General features: G+C 41.8%; 1 protein-coding gene across 1 annotated transcript in view; it reads left to right on the top strand.

Annotated features, from left to right (window-relative positions):
- Positions 1-15880, top strand: part of ITGB5 (integrin subunit beta 5) — a 658371-nt gene that overhangs the window by 384351 nt on the left and 258140 nt on the right. Inside the window, exons 7-8 of the mRNA XM_086957094.1 lie at positions 4695-4790; positions 10202-10291. Coding sequence (XP_086813220.1) covers positions 4695-4790; positions 10202-10291 — 186 coding nt within the window. The remainder of the gene's footprint in view (positions 1-4694; positions 4791-10201; positions 10292-15880) is intronic.

Genomic DNA, 15880 nt, shown 5'->3' on the forward strand with positions numbered 1-15880 from the left:
ATGTATAACTGGGTGTGAATGTGGGTTAGACTTTGCTTCCATTGATGAAGAATGTTTTGAAAAATTCATCAAATTTTAATATCAACGGTTTCTATACCACTGGCTTTATAGGAACCACAGATCTCCAAAGAGATTGTGCTTTATGAGGTCACGGTAACCAGGTGGGCTAATAATTTCTAACATATTCAGACTCAAATCGTGATTTCAATTCAGACACTTGATGTTGGTAATTTCCAACAACCCTTAAATTATTTTTTCTTTTTAGCTGGTGGCTATATTAGAACCATCATACGGGAAAGCAGGCACCTGCGTGGAAAACTGCACTATCTCTGAGAAAAAATGTAACCCGTGTCCGCATCGCGACAAATCATCTTACAAATGTCAATATTCAAGAACCTTTAAAGTTGTAACTCCTATGTAACAGCACAGCGCAGTTTTTCTGCAGAAGAGAAACACAAAGGCCTTTGCTACGCGGCAGCTAAACGTTTTCCGAGGACCCTTTGTGTTTCTCTTCTGCAGAAAAATTGCGCTGTGCTGTTAAAGCTGAAGGGTGCATTGTTCATGCCATCCTGGGAGGCGGGGTGGAGGGGATCAGGTACAGAGACATTGGCGCATGGGTTGGCGCTAGGATAGCGCACAAGTTGACCACGAGAGATTATATATACTTTTTTTATCGAGTATCAAATACAATGCGCTGTCACGTATCGTTTGGTTTCGTTCAAAGTTGTAACCAGTACTGCGAGAAAAAAAATCATTTTCAATTAAAAGCAGTTAGGCTGTGTGGGTAAACACTTCACAACTTTTCACGTGCACCACTCAAAGCAACATACACACATCTGGTTCCTGGTATCTGAAGCCTTGGGACAAGCGAAGCCTTGAAACTCAAATTAAATTACACACAAGCCCCGAGGCGATAAGCTGAAAAACACGGTCTGCTTTCACTTTCGTCCCTTGTGAAAGCTTTCTCATCTTTATGGGGCCATGTGTTTGAAACACATGTCCCCACAAAGATAAGAAAGCTTTCATGACGGGAGGAAGTCAGACGAGCCCATCCAAGTGGGCCATCTGAAAAAGAGAAAAGTGTACGTCATGCAGTGCTCTTTCCCAATGGCTGGCCACCGTTTAGCATAAACGGTGACGACAGTCAATGGGAAAGAGGGGCGGGGATTAAATCCCGATACTGAAACTTATTTAAAATCAAAAAATCTCGCCAGCGATACTGCGCATGCGCAGCCCTCGCAGGCTCGACCTAAAAACAACATAAAAAAAGACTGCGGTCATGTCGTTCCACTGACTAGTGCATGCATCAGAACTACTGGGCGTAACGTCGTAATGACGTGAGGGCCTTTTGCTTTATTTTTGTATTTGACAATCTAAGACAGCAGACGAAACTTGGATTGGTAAATTACAAAAGGGGCTTTTAGCACAAAAGTACTAATTAAAAAAAGCACTGTGCTATTTTTTTTTTAAAGCACCACGTGTTGGGGGTGGGTATATGGTTTAGGAGAGGAATTGGCTGAGTAGGAGGAAGGGGAAAAGCAGCTCATGGAGGATGGAGAGAACAATACGGAGAACAGTCTGGGGGAGAAAAACCTATATATGAGAGAGAGCATTGTGGATTGTGGGTGGGAGGGAAGCACACATAAGTGAGAGAGTAAGCAACACCGGAGGGGAAGAGAAGCATACAAGGGAGACAGATGGAAAACACATGCACTTGTTGGGTGCTTACGCAAACCGCCTGTGGTAGGGGAGAAAAGGACATGGCCAAGAGAAAGCAACACAGAGTGGGCGGGAGAGATGCATAATAGGGAGACAGTTGGAAAACACAAAACTCTTGTTAAGTGGTTGATGAAAAGATAACAACCATTGGCCAAGCCAATAGGTTTCACCTTTGGGACCTATCCGAGTTTCATCAGTAAACGAAAAGAAATAAAAAAGTAGAGCAGTCAGGGTCGCGAAGCATCAAAGGGGGTATTGGTGGGGGAAATCAATATGTAAAATGCAGTAGGAGCAAAAAGACAGGGCTGGTGTGAATAGCATGGAGGGCGTGGTTGGATAGGGCAGCAATGAGCACAATTTGGACCTAGGAGGAGAACCACACTGGTGAAAAAGCAACATAGGGGATTGGGGGGAGTAAGCACATTAGTTCAAGGGAGAAGCAATATGAGTGCAGTGGAGGGGACAGCGTACACAAGGCGATATTAGAGTGCAAGCAGGACAAAGTAAAGGAAGGTATATTAAAAGCAACATGAAGGACACAGACATGGATAGAACAAATGGGGTCAAACAACATGGAGTGGAGGACACACTAGGAAGACAGCTAAAAAGAGCACATACACTCTCATCAATGATTAATCACAAAGAAAAATAAAGCATTCAAAGAACACAAGTTTGCAGGAAGGGAAAGGAAAGCACACATATGCTAACCAATGACAAGCAAGCAAATGAGAGTCACAATGAAGTCAACTAATAGTAAGGAATGAGCAGGTTCTAATCCCACTGTAAGCTAACAAAATGGTTTGCACGGGTCAGCGCACGTGTCCTGTCTTAATGGAGACTTATAAAGATTCCCAACAGTGAGCAGTGGAAGGACACAGGTAAAGAAACTGTGCTCCGGGGAGGAACAGACACATGATGGACAATGCAAGCCATCAAATAAGAAACAAGCAAATGAGAATGACAATAATACCAACTAATGGTAAAAAATGGGCGGACTTTAAGCCCACTGTGAGATGGGGTAAGCAGACAGCAGGTCTTTTCCAGCCAAACAGCCTGTGCTGTCTGGTTGGCTCTACCTAAAAAACAACACTTGCCACAGAAATACGTTTTACTGGATAATCAATACAATAGTTATTTCGCACAAATATGGGCTCAGCAGTTAGTATCAGGCTTTAGAATTGGGCTGATGTTTTCACTAAAACATCATAACATTAGCACAGTTTCGAGGGATTTTGTGAAAGACTGATGCAGGTGCTATTCTACACGACTGATATGTGAATGGAACTCTTAAAATACATCTTCAGAAAGCTTTAGCACTTGAGAAAGTATGGTTCAGCCTCAGTGAGTGTTCGCGAAATGTTTAGCAATGATCGTGCATCACTTCCTTTGCCTGATGATCAGATCTGAAATCGGTGTGCTGGACTGGGCATTTACTACCTCACCACAAACCATGCTATCAATCTGCTGGTTGTATATTAAATCTCAACACATTTGATGGCCGGTCCTTTTGATGCCTGGCCTAGAACTAAGGAATCCCTTGATTACTCCATGAAAGCGCAAACCAAAACCTGCTTTACAGAAAGCACAGGAGACTCGTTTGTAATCAAGTCTTCCTTACTTGGCAAATAAGCATCATTGTCAACCTCTTCAAACCCTTAGATGCTGTGTTTTTCCATATTAGCCTGGCGGCACCAAATCGTTACAACGACTTGTCTGCATGTTATTTTCTGTTTAGTTGTTAACACCAGATTAAATCTGTGCGCGCATTTTTTTTATTATTTCAGAATCCCTTCTGAATTGACTATAAGGGTAGGTTTGAGGCAATGCATGGAATAAATAAATACTCTATCTTTAAATACATCTTTCCCCTCCTAATTTCTTTTCTTCCTCCTTATGCTGTCTTCTGTTGACCTTTATCTTCCCGAAATCCTAAGTATTTTCCCTCACAGCTGGAACCTTCTTACAGGACACTTTTAGACCAAGAGTAGGGCTCTAGTTCGTTTCGATGAACCTGTGGCATTGTTCTGTGGTTTCAGTAGCAGAAATGCTCGAGATGAAACCCCAATAGAGGGGCTGGGTCATTCTTAGATTGGCTCAGAACACCATGAAAGTTAAGGCGGGCTGTGTTCTGTATAGAAAATTGATATTGTTTTTTCATATGAAGGTGTATGTAATGATTGTGATCTTGCAAAAGAAGTACCATGCTTCTGTTGGTATGAAGGCAATCAATGAGTAATTGACAGAAACATATTTTGCCTTGTTCATGTGTGAATTGTGTACATACTTGCGCCATATTTACAGATGAGTTGGGATTCAGCCAAATCATGTCATTTGCATATGCAATATTGAAGTTACCAAAGGCCATACAAAAAAAACAACTGTAGGGGAAAAAAACCCTCCTCCAATAATTTTACTGATCCAAAATATGGAGCAAACGATTTGTTCAATTTTCCCCAATCTTGAACAGCCCTGGTTACTTACAAATGTATTGACGTTCACTTGACAAATGGCTCCAGCATGTCCAGAGGACCCCAGATTCATGCTGATCACTGACGAAAATAAAGTTGAACAGTTTTCACTGAAAAATAGTGATAGGTGCAAGTACCCTTTATCATTTTGCTGGTGATCAATAAACCTCCGGAATCTTGCCCATGAGCCGTCTGACCAAGTGAAAAATGTGCATCCTTGCAAATTCACTTACCGTTTAATGAGATTGTGTGATGTGCATTTTTGTGTACGTGAACGATTGTGAATTCAATGTCGGTGCATTTTGCATGCAACTTCACATTTATTGCTTCAAATTTTCTTTGTGAACTAGTCCCACAGTCTTTGCCTCATATTTTTTTTTCCGTTTCATCTGTAGGCAGTGCGTTGAGACACTGGGGACCAAAATCTGCTAAGTTTCTTGAAAATAAAGTTATGAGAAGGCCCTCACCTTTGATTGTCTAAATCGTTAAACAATTTTTTTTTTTTAGGATTATCCATCACTTGCACTCCTCGGAGAGAAACTGTCTGAAAGCAACATTCATCTCATTTTTGCCGTCACAAAAAACCATTACATGCTCTACAAGGTAATTACTGCTGGCTCATTGATCATTTTTAGGGCGCTGGAGGGACTCCTGTTGATGACTGTTCATTGCCAGAACCTACTGGGTCACATGCAAAATTATACCAGCTACCTACTATTCTACACTAGTTCTAGATTGTGTGTAACACGGACCTCCTACCCCTTTAATAAATGTAAAATAACATTCAAAATACTCCTAGGATGAAGAAAAGGGGGCGCTCGAGTTCCTTAAATTAGGCAAGGTTTTGTTACTAAAAAGAAATAAATATAGTAGGGCCTCGTGGAAAGGCAACAATGCTTCATGGTGCTATTTGGAACGACATTTAAAAAACTCATATTACCTTTCAAGAACCTGGAGAGGCACTGAAACTATAGGATTGGCAAATGACTAAAGATAGCAGCATGTAAGGGTCGAAAGTGTCGCTGGGGAACATTCTGTCTGGTAGGCAAGAGGCATAGTTTGTAAGTGCTTAAGTGCCTCGTCACGAGGCTTACATCAGGGTAAAATCGAGCTTCTTTAGTTGGTAGAATGAAGTGGGTTATTTTTTGTTTTACTTTTTTTTTATTTAAGCCTTTCCTTTAAATGAGTAAAGTATTTGACAATAATACATGTGTTCATTAAAATCAAAAAAGTACATACAAATTTGGATTAACTTGATTTTCTACTAAGAGAGAATCAAACCTATTTAACACACAGGATGGAAGAACAATACAGAACTGAAAAAAGAAGAGCGGAGAAAGGCTGAAGGGTTAGAAGGATCAATTAGGAAAGACGCTTGGACATGTATATTGGAAATAATGGAATAATGTATATCAAAAGCACTAGAATGTTGGCTCCCATATAATTCCAGTGCATTCCCATGTAGCTTCAGATAAGCGGTGCCTCGCATTCCATACAGATGTTTTAACAACTATGCTTGTGTGCACATATCCAGCTGTCCGTTTCTGGTATTTTATTTGACCTAGTTCAAGCAGAAAATGCCTTTTGGGAACTGTGAAACTGGATGCATGCTGCGACTGCATCTGCTTCACTCCCAATTTTCACCACGTGACTTTAGAAACTGTATGGGCAATGGATTGAGCTTTAACTCATGTGCCTTTTCTGAGCAGCAGTTTTTTCTCAGAAGACTCTCCATGCGTAGTTCACATAAAACCCATAATTTGTTTGAGAATTATGTGTGAAAAAGAGATTATCCAGTTATACCACCCCTGGCAAATAGCAACCTTTAAAATAAACATGGCCTGTTAGGTACTCGTGCTCCTGAACCAATAGGGTCACTTGGACCATGAACTAGAATGCATCATCTCACTGGAGATGTTTACACTGAACTATTGGAAAATCTAAACACAGACCCAAGGAACAGTTGTAGAGACTGCTGATAGTACAAAAGCAGGCAGCACGATTATTTGCCCCATAAAGAAAGACTTCTGGTGAATGGCGGCATAACGGGCCATCAAGTGAATAATGCCAAAATAGGATTTAAGCAATCCTGTTGAGACACAGGCTCACTCTGGAATGCCTGTAGCTGCTAACTGTCAGAAATGCAGGGCCGTGTAAAGGTAATTTTATTTTTCTCAACAATAAATGGCCCCTTAAAAACCTGTGTCTTCTTGGGAGCCAGAAAATAATTTAAACCACTGAAGGAGCAGCGGTCTCCAAGCTTCGTTCTTTTGGTATAGTCATCAAACAGAATCCCCCACAGGTTATATGGACCTTTGACAGTCGATTTCAAGCGTGGAGAGACAACTAGCTTTCAGGAGACATGAATTTCAATAAATCAGCACAATTCTACAATAATAACCAAGATGATTGTATGCAGCTGTAAAGGTTTATTTTCAGATTATTAGTTGATTACAATAATTAAACTTGTCAATGATTAATCAAAGATATCATAACAGGCAATCTGTTAATGTTTTCATGCACTCTAAATCGAGATATTTATTATAAAATACAGAATGCAATTAATCAGTATGTAAAGAATGCAAATTATCCACAGTTGTGTGTATTCCATAGAGAAACTAATTCTAGCTTAATCAAGAAATTAAAAGTGAAATAAGGAACGTGTTAGCATCACGTAAACCTCCTTAGAAGTTCAGTGTTTAGCACGCAGCCTTACACTGTGGAAGGTCTTCCCTCTATGAAGTCAGGAAAGAGTCTGTCCTCTGAATGTTAAGGACACTAATTTAAAGCACCATTGAATGTCCCAGAACATCCATGTTCTTCTCCCACAGGTCAGAACCGCTCCTGTGGTGGCATTTCCTGGGAACCGTTAGACTCCCCAAATTCTCACTCTCACAAAATTAGATGCACACCTGCTCGTCCTGGAGTGTTGTATATCCCTAGTACACTGGGTACAGGGGGCTCTATCCACCATCATCTCTTCATGTTTGCTTCCAGGTTTCTCCTCCCAGGCCTCACTATAAATCTAGAACAAAATAATAAGCATTTTGCTAGCTAACAAGGGACTTGATAACACGCCTGCAAAGAAAGAAATACACAACATTCTAGCAATCTTAAAATGTGTAGCACTCTGCTAAGGCCTTATGTCAAGCTAAGTTACCTTGACAATCAAAATGGATGTACATTATACTGTTGTTAACCATAAGAAAACAAGCAGTCATCTTTATAACGTGAACATTCAAATACATATAAATACATAGGTTAATTATTCACTCCACTTCAAAACATTATGGTTTCCAAATAAACACAGCCACATTGTATATGAAAAGGCATAAACAAAAAATACACAAGTTAATGGGTTAAGGCACACATTGGATTATATACTCTAACACATGAATAGAGTACATGCAGAGGGTGGATTCTAAATTATGCTGCTCCTGCACGTATATTAATTTGACAGAATCTGGTACCTTTACCGCATTGTGGTGTCACATGCCTGTGGGGACTGCCAGCTGTTGCCTGACTGGAGCTGGAGCTAAAAAAGGGAGAAGTGGGATAGTGATATCGAACAGAATAGCTTGTGTAGAGGTTGCGCATTATGCGCCAGATATGCGCTATTATCATTGGCTTTACAAAAGGCACGGTCCGCCATCATTTGCACTGGAGAAGGAACCAGTGGAGATGCATAGGTCACAATTTTGTCTGATAGTGTGATGAACACTGTAATCTCTGTTGAAAGGAGTGGAGTAGGGCTCTACAACTGCCTCCACTTCCACATCCCACTGTCAATCCTATTCTTTACCCCCCCCCCCTCCCCCGCTCTTGGTGGGACGGGGAAGTCACCAGATAAGAGAGTGTCTACTTTTACCTCAAACACTTCTCAGCCCACCGATTCTCTGCCTTCTTCCCCCACTAGTCCAGGAGAGACGGTGTTATCCGCATTATGAATAGGCTAGAAGAGGCACGGGCAGGGTTGTTTTGATTTGTCTTTCTCTGACAGACATTTTCTATTATTGTCCTCCCCATAGCCAATTTTTTCATCTCGTTTTGGTTCGCCCCGCATATATGTCAGGAAAATCAAACCTACACAAGCCAAAATAAATACACACATTTCACTGAGTATATTATACCTCCTGTTTTTGGCCACAATGAGAATTCTGCGTCTTGTGCTTCTCATTGCACCCTTCTACCTTAAGGAAAAGGCCACTAGTGCTATGTGAAGCTGCCACCTTTATTGCGTTGCTGCACTCCAATTATCCACTATCTGCAGCAGAATCTGCATATTTCAACTCAAGATATCCACCTCTCATAGATCAAGGGTTATTAATAAGTATGAAGCAAAGCCAATATGCATGCGCTAACTCGTGCAGTATCATTGCATGAATGACAGACAGAAAATTGAAAAGGCAGGTTGTATTGAAAGCCCCCTGGCCTTCCATACAGTTCAGCTTTGTTGCTTTCTAAATAGAAGTTCAGATGACAAAGCAACCTTCATTCACTAGTTCTTCCTTTGTTGCTATAACATAGAAATGAATATGAACATACAATGAAGACACACATGTCACCGACCTTTGTTTTCCATGGAAACAATAGCAGACCTATCTTGAATGTAATAGCGCGTTACAGTGTAGCCCACGTTTGGTTGTAGAATGCTGAAACACAAGGCAACACAACTACTGTTTGCAGCTCCAATGGGAAGCTGTTTGGGTGACACAGACACGTTTTGTTTTTCTAGTCATTCAAGTTCTTTTTGTGTTTAAAAAAGCTTTATTGAATAATAAGATGTGTTGCAGAGAACTAGCAGAACATCGTAGATGAATAAGCTACAAGAAATACAAACTTGGCTATTAATAAACAGGGGAGAGAGATATTTACATTTTTTCTTTGAAACCCGGGATCTGGGATGAGGGGAGAAGGGTAGGAGGGGGATACATCTATAAATGAAGAACCGGTTATCTTTTATAACCGTAAAAAGGTTTAAAGATTATCTTGTAACAAGTGAAGAAGTCAGCATACTACTGGAAGTTACAGAAGAAAAGAACAGAGCAAATTAAACGTTCGAAGAGGTTTGAACTTTTCAGAACAAATATGAGAATATTGTGTTTTAGCAGACTTATCTAGATGTATCGTTAGTGGCAACCAAAATAAATCTCTATTAACAAATGGTTTACAGGAGGAGGCAAAAGTCATTCAAGTTCTTGTTTACATGATGGACAGTGTTGTGTAGGCAGGAGCTACTTCAGGATGCTCTCAGAGTTTATGTGGAAGAATCCAGAACAATTTGTATCTCTTTCTAAGGTCTGATGAATTCATTCAATCATATAGTGATTCCTAGAGAGGCGTGTGCATCATGAATATGTAATGTATAATATTGTCTGCTCTGCTGTTTCTTGGAAAAGCAATGCTCACAGAGGCCATACAGTCTGAGCACAGCGTAAACCCAAAAGTGAATTAAACAAAAACATAACTAGGTTTTGCAGAATTAGAGAGGCACAGATTTTATTACAAGAAACGTGTAGATATAAGCATATCTTTCCGTAGTGCACCATTGTATACATTTAATATCCAATATTTTAATGTGTGAGTTAGAAGGGTCATCACTAACAAAAGTAGTCCTGGGCTTGCACGTAGAATAAAATTATTAGTTGCTAGTTAATTACGTTTTGAATACGGCCTACTGGATATGCATAGGTTTCTGTGTTAAGAGTGCTGTGTATTTTCTATAGCAGTGGCCTTTTTTGTGCATTAATATCTGTCGAAGTAGCAAAATATAATTCCTAATTTGGCTTCTTTACCAGGTATATGGCACGTACGTCTGTAAAACCGAGCCACATAGGATGACCGTCCATTGCTGCATCATTTCTGTGTCCTTTTGTATAGAATAACGCCACTATTTCACAATTCTTGTTTTGTCTATTGCTTTCATGTTGTGAGACAACCGCTGGCTGTATGCGAGTACATTATGTTTCGAAAATCATATATGCATATTTATTTTTCTTCTCTTTTTTTTATAGAATTTTACGTCCCTGATACCCGGAACAACAGTGGAAATCCTGGATAAAGACTCCAAAAATATTCTACAGCTGATAATTAACGCCTACAACGTAAGGTTTAGGTCCCTTTACTTGGCTTAAGGCGCCTGCTTTGTTTATTTACATGTTTTGGTTTCCTTTGGTGGCTCCATCTGGCCTTCCCTGCAGGATGTATGTGGTGCTGAAAATTACAAGATGTTTTTGTAATGTTTCTTCACCTGCAGGGGTAGGTCGCTGGCTCTTTTTCATGTCTGGAACTGGGCGCTGTGGGGTATCATGGCTAGCCATGACATGCACTCTGCTCTGCTGTATAGTATCAATTCGAAAAATTACAAAAGACAGCAGTGGCCCTATTACACATTATCATTGTTTGCACCCGGCTTACCTTTTAAAAGTGATATTGTGCGCATTCATGTGAAAACACGGAGCAGCTGTTCCGTGTTTTCACAGTGCAGCCGGCACCGGCCTGCACTTTCAAACGGGATAAAAGATCCCCTTGCAGGCGGGTGCAGTCAGAGACTCACAAGCGGACACACCAGCGTCTGCACCCCCTTCTATAATACCACAGTGCCCCGGAGGCGTGCAAAGCGGGTGCAAATGCCCGTTGTGCCCCTGCGGTATTTCTTATGAGAGGAGCTCGGTATTGTATTCTTATTGCAAAAGGCGAGTCGTGCGGGAACGGAGCTTAATTACACAGATTGCATCAGCATTTTCAGATTACAGAGGTGGCACTGGTGCAGATTTGCACCAGTATTAATAACGCTGACTAGGGAAGAATATTGACTTTTGTCAGTCAGTTTATGTAAAAGTCACTGCACAGTTGTCATTTGGTGCAAATAACATGGAAAAATTCAACCATAGCGCAATCTGTAGTAAAGAGATATTTGTGTAAAATCGCGCCATTGCAATCTGTGGAAACAGATAAAGCAGATTCATCTTTTAAGCAACATCATTTCCATTGCTCAGACAAAATAGCAGCACTTCTGGTGACTGATTGTTCAGTCGACTTTGTGAATAGTGGTGTATAGTCAAGTGCTGCGTTTATCCCTTATCTTCTTGCGACAGTGACACATTTTGTTCACCGGCCCATCACTTTACTACTTCCCAAAGACTTCCCTAAGATTTCAAGGGTAAGTCAGATAAGTCTTATGCTGACCCTCTACCTCACTCTCACATCTCAGACTGATTACACTTTTTGCAAAATAACTCAACTACTGAGACAATGCCAAAGTGTGCTGATCGATGCTAGCATGAACACATCTACCATAACACAACTTAGTTAAGTGCTTTTTATGCAAAGCCTCACTCTGCTGGTGTCCACCCACCGCACACACTAACACCAACACTACTGTGTTGTAAAAAACCAATGAAGTACCAAACTAAAAACAGTTGTTCATCTTCCTACCAACATCTCACCTGCCTAACTCACTCGGCTGACACACAGTTACATGAAACCTATTCCACTAATACTAATGTTCGGGCTACACCAGGTGAACCGGTCCTCCATATGAACACACTTAAGCTTGCAAATGATACCAGTGGACAAACATTTGTACAACAAACACAGATCTAGCAGCCGTCACATGCACCAACCTGCTCCACTCAGAAGTGAGCCAGTGGTACCTGTAATTTCTACTTAAAACACAATTCCATCACAGCCACTCGCAATACCATGGTTCCCTGCCCACACAGTCCAGTTCGCTCACCCACACACAACTTCTCAACAGTGGGCGGAGTAGCGTCACCCCACTGCTATTGCAGCAGTGAAAAAAAGAAAATTATAATAACAAGATGTTATTCTCATTTTCTTTTGCTTTCGGGAGTTGGGCGGGCTGGCTCCCTGACGCCATAGCAGGGGAATAGTAGTTTGACCTTCTCTAAGTGCACGTCAGTTTGACCGGCCCTCTAGGACCGGCCAAATCGTCATGCGCACTTGCCGTGTTCTCCATTGGGCTGTGTTGCACAGCCCCGTGGAGAACTACTCCGCCTACCCAGGCACTTCCTGAACATTCAAACAGGATTGGCTGGGAGAGCCCGGAAGCCCAGTGCTTCTGGTGCTTCCAACAGAGGAAGAGAGGCGTGTGGCGGCACGAGAGGCATGCAGCAGAGAAGGTACTTTTTTTTTTCTTTAATCCCCCGCCTCACCAACCCCATTCTGAGCAAGCCACGACTGTCTATCTACCACCAACATGGACATTGCATGCCAAACAACGCACCCATACCAAGACTTCAGGCTCCCCTGAACTACATGCCAACTCAAAGAACCACTGCTCCAAGAGGCTACCAAAGGCAGACATGGAATAAACAAATACAATTATAACAAAAGGAATGTTAATGTATTCTTGATTGGTTTTTCGATCTAGATCAGCGCTAAAGGCATATTACCAAAGCAATATGTGGAATTCAGCCCATCCACCCCTACTCACCCCTGTTCCATGTCCCTGGAGGAACAGAAGATAGTGTGTGAGACAGTTAGGCAAGTTCTGTTCACCCCCACCCTGCTGTTTGTGGGACTGTAATGTCCGAAGGGGTGGGACCAAGAGGTAACGAGTTCTGACTGTGAGGCCTTGTGGCTGAGACGGATGTTATGCAATTGAGGATTGATTTTTATGAGAATTGATTTTTTTTGTGTAGATTTATATAGCTCAAACTCGACCCGAAGGTATTGGAGTGCTTTAAATAAGCACCAGTTGCATTACACAAGGACACATTCATATTTGGTAGGCTCTGGGATATTAAGTGATTTTTCCAGAATCATGGGATGTTGAGCTGATGCCAAGAGTCGAACCTGGTCCCCCGTTACACCACATCCTATTTATAGTCTTTTTCTTATTATCCTAGTTAATTGCCAACAGGGGTCAGGGCAGGGATATTGTGTTTGTTGTCATGTTCCTACTGTATAAGAAAGATCGGCGATTTTCATGACTTCAAAGCTGTGTATCTAGGGTATCTGACTCGCAGGTTTATTACTGAGATGACCCGTATTTTAACGTCCAAGCGGGTACAAAAACTAGAAAAAAATCACTTACAACTGTTTTTCCTACAACTGTTTTTCCCCTTATCAGGAGATACTTCAAGAGAGCAAATATAAGAAAACATTTTTTTTTTAAATTGCTCTAGAGCTGTCTTCAGAATCTACGACCGATAACTAGAGTTAACAAAAATATAAACACAATGTTAAAAATAAAAACAAAGATTATATATAAAGTTGTATTTAAGTACCATGTCTGGGCCCTATGCAGACTATTAACACCTGAACAAATGGCCGGTATTTTTCTCTGGGAAATGTCGCAACCCTAAACGCATCTCAATTTTGAACCCCAGCTTCTGTTTTCGAGAGTGTTCGAGAATGTACTATTTTTGGAATGTGTTGAACTGCGGTGCAACCCTTCTTTGCTGCAGAGCGTGTACAACAAATGACCCCATGGAAGCCGGCAGTCGCAGCCCATTGGTTACCCGGGAAGGGCAGACCCCCCTATGGAAGGGGTCCCTCAGTCCCTTTTCATTTTGGCGCGTTCTTTCTTTGTCGCTTTCTGGGTGGATTGTTTCGACCCGTTCGTCACAGGGCACTGCCTGCTGTAGTGAATTCCTAATTAATTTGGCAGAACATTGCTTAACACAAAAGCTGTTTTTCTCTGAGCATTTATGGCTCGAGCTGACTACTAATATGTTTATAATGCGCAGTGCGTGTCCAGAATTTGTATTTTATTTTTATAGAGATGATGACCGTGATGTTAAATTGGAGGGTCGGGTCCACACACTGCGTCTAAATATGAACTTTGGTCCTCAACTGAGAAAATGTCAAGGTTGAGACCTGAAAAAGCAATTTGGTTCTGCCTTCCCTATTTTTTTATGGTGAACGACTGAGATAGGCGTTAATTGAACATATGTTTAGCTTCCATTGTTGTCATACTTTTTTATTGGAGTTCAAAGATAGGCAATTTCATAGGTTACAAAACAATATATTAAATATAAATCAGTATGTGACAAATAACATACACCTGTAATATATTAAGGAAGAGGAAAAAAGGAGGGAAATGGAAAAAGCTATATATAGGGAGGGAAAGAAAAGACGACTTAACCAGAGGACATGAAAGCAAACCAGTCTCATTCCACAATCACATTTATTTATTTAGAACCAAGCCTGCTTTATTGTCACACTTGAACTTTGAGTGCAAGTTTTCACCACTTAATCCCAGATCTAGCAACTACAATATGCTTTAAAAACTCAAGGATATTGTAAGAATAGTCATTGGCTGTGAAGCTGGCCCGCGTGGACAGAAACCCTAGTGTGCTTGACGCTTTTAATTTGCTGTGGTCACCCTGCAGGTATCACCCTTTGTAACGGAGGATCGGATAATTACTGGGCAGTGGTAAATGCTGAAAAATTCAATCTGTATGTGCCTTATTTTCTCGACTTACTAGGTCAGATCTGCAGATGTTCTCATGATGGTGTGGCCACACTGTGTTAAGTACCAAGCAACTATTGCCCCTTTTGCCCCTAGTTTTTATTAAGGTCAGCTGTAAAAGGTACTTGAAACATTGCTCGTATTTAGAGTGGTATTTGTAGATCATACAAACAGGGAATTTTAATCTAACATTAATTAGTAATTTATTAGGCACTGTTTTAAAGACCTAGAGACAGCATTGTATGTAAAAGAAATAAAATCCATCTTAGATTCTGTTTCAGGTCCCCTCTTACATATTTAGGGTCTTATTACAAGTTTGGTGGACTGTCGCACCAGTGCCCTGCTACAGGACTACCGAACCAGAGGTCAGATCACCTGCCGGATTATGAGTTATTCCTGTGCGGACGGTCTTGCAGAGGCGGTCCATGGCGGGCTCAGCGTCATGGATAGGGCCGCAGTCAGGCTACTCATATTATGCTCAGCGGTGCTGCATTGGCAACTCCAGCATATTGCTTTCTGAGACCGCTGTGCCACAGCTGCGGGATCAGGGAGCCCCGGCGTTTGCAGCAGACCAGTGGTAGTCCAACCACCGCGACTACAGTGGTGCAATGGACCTCTGTAGTTGTAATCAGGCCCTTAAGGGCATTACGTTGGTGGTCAGACTATCGTCCGACCGCCATCACTGCTGTATTGGGACCAATCGCCTACGAGGCGTCCTACCGACCTCCCACATTACGATGTGACTTTACATTGCGGCGGGTGCTGCTGGCTGCAGCATCCGCAGCATTGTAAATAGGGCACTGTTTACATATCCTTGCACTATGTGGCAGGCACCATGTGGTGCCTGCCACATGGTGCAGGGAAATGTAGGGGGGCACCATCGGTGCCCCCAACCTCCAAGAGAAAGTGTCCAGGATGAAGGGGGAGCCTGCTACGGTCCCCCAAGGTCCCTTTCCGCCAACTTATTGCTTGCTGGTTAACCACCATGAACAGGCAGGCAGAAATGGATATCATGATCCCAACGGTGTTGCTCGCAATGCTAGGTAATGTTGCGGTTCCGACAGGCAGTCAGAAAAGGACCACCTGTCGGAATTGTGGCGCTTCCGCCATTGGAATCGGGCCCTTAGTGTTCATCAATTGGCAAAAGTCATAGCAACCAATGACATTTGTTCAGCTCATGGACACCTGGACATGATTATCTTTAACAGAAGAGATGAAGGGAGCACATCCTGATTCATTCATGCCGTGTTGG

This window comes from Lissotriton vulgaris, chromosome 2_1, assembly GCF_964263255.1.
Source record: "Lissotriton vulgaris chromosome 2_1, aLisVul1.2, whole genome shotgun sequence".
Taxonomy (NCBI): domain Eukaryota; kingdom Metazoa; phylum Chordata; class Amphibia; order Caudata; family Salamandridae; genus Lissotriton; species Lissotriton vulgaris.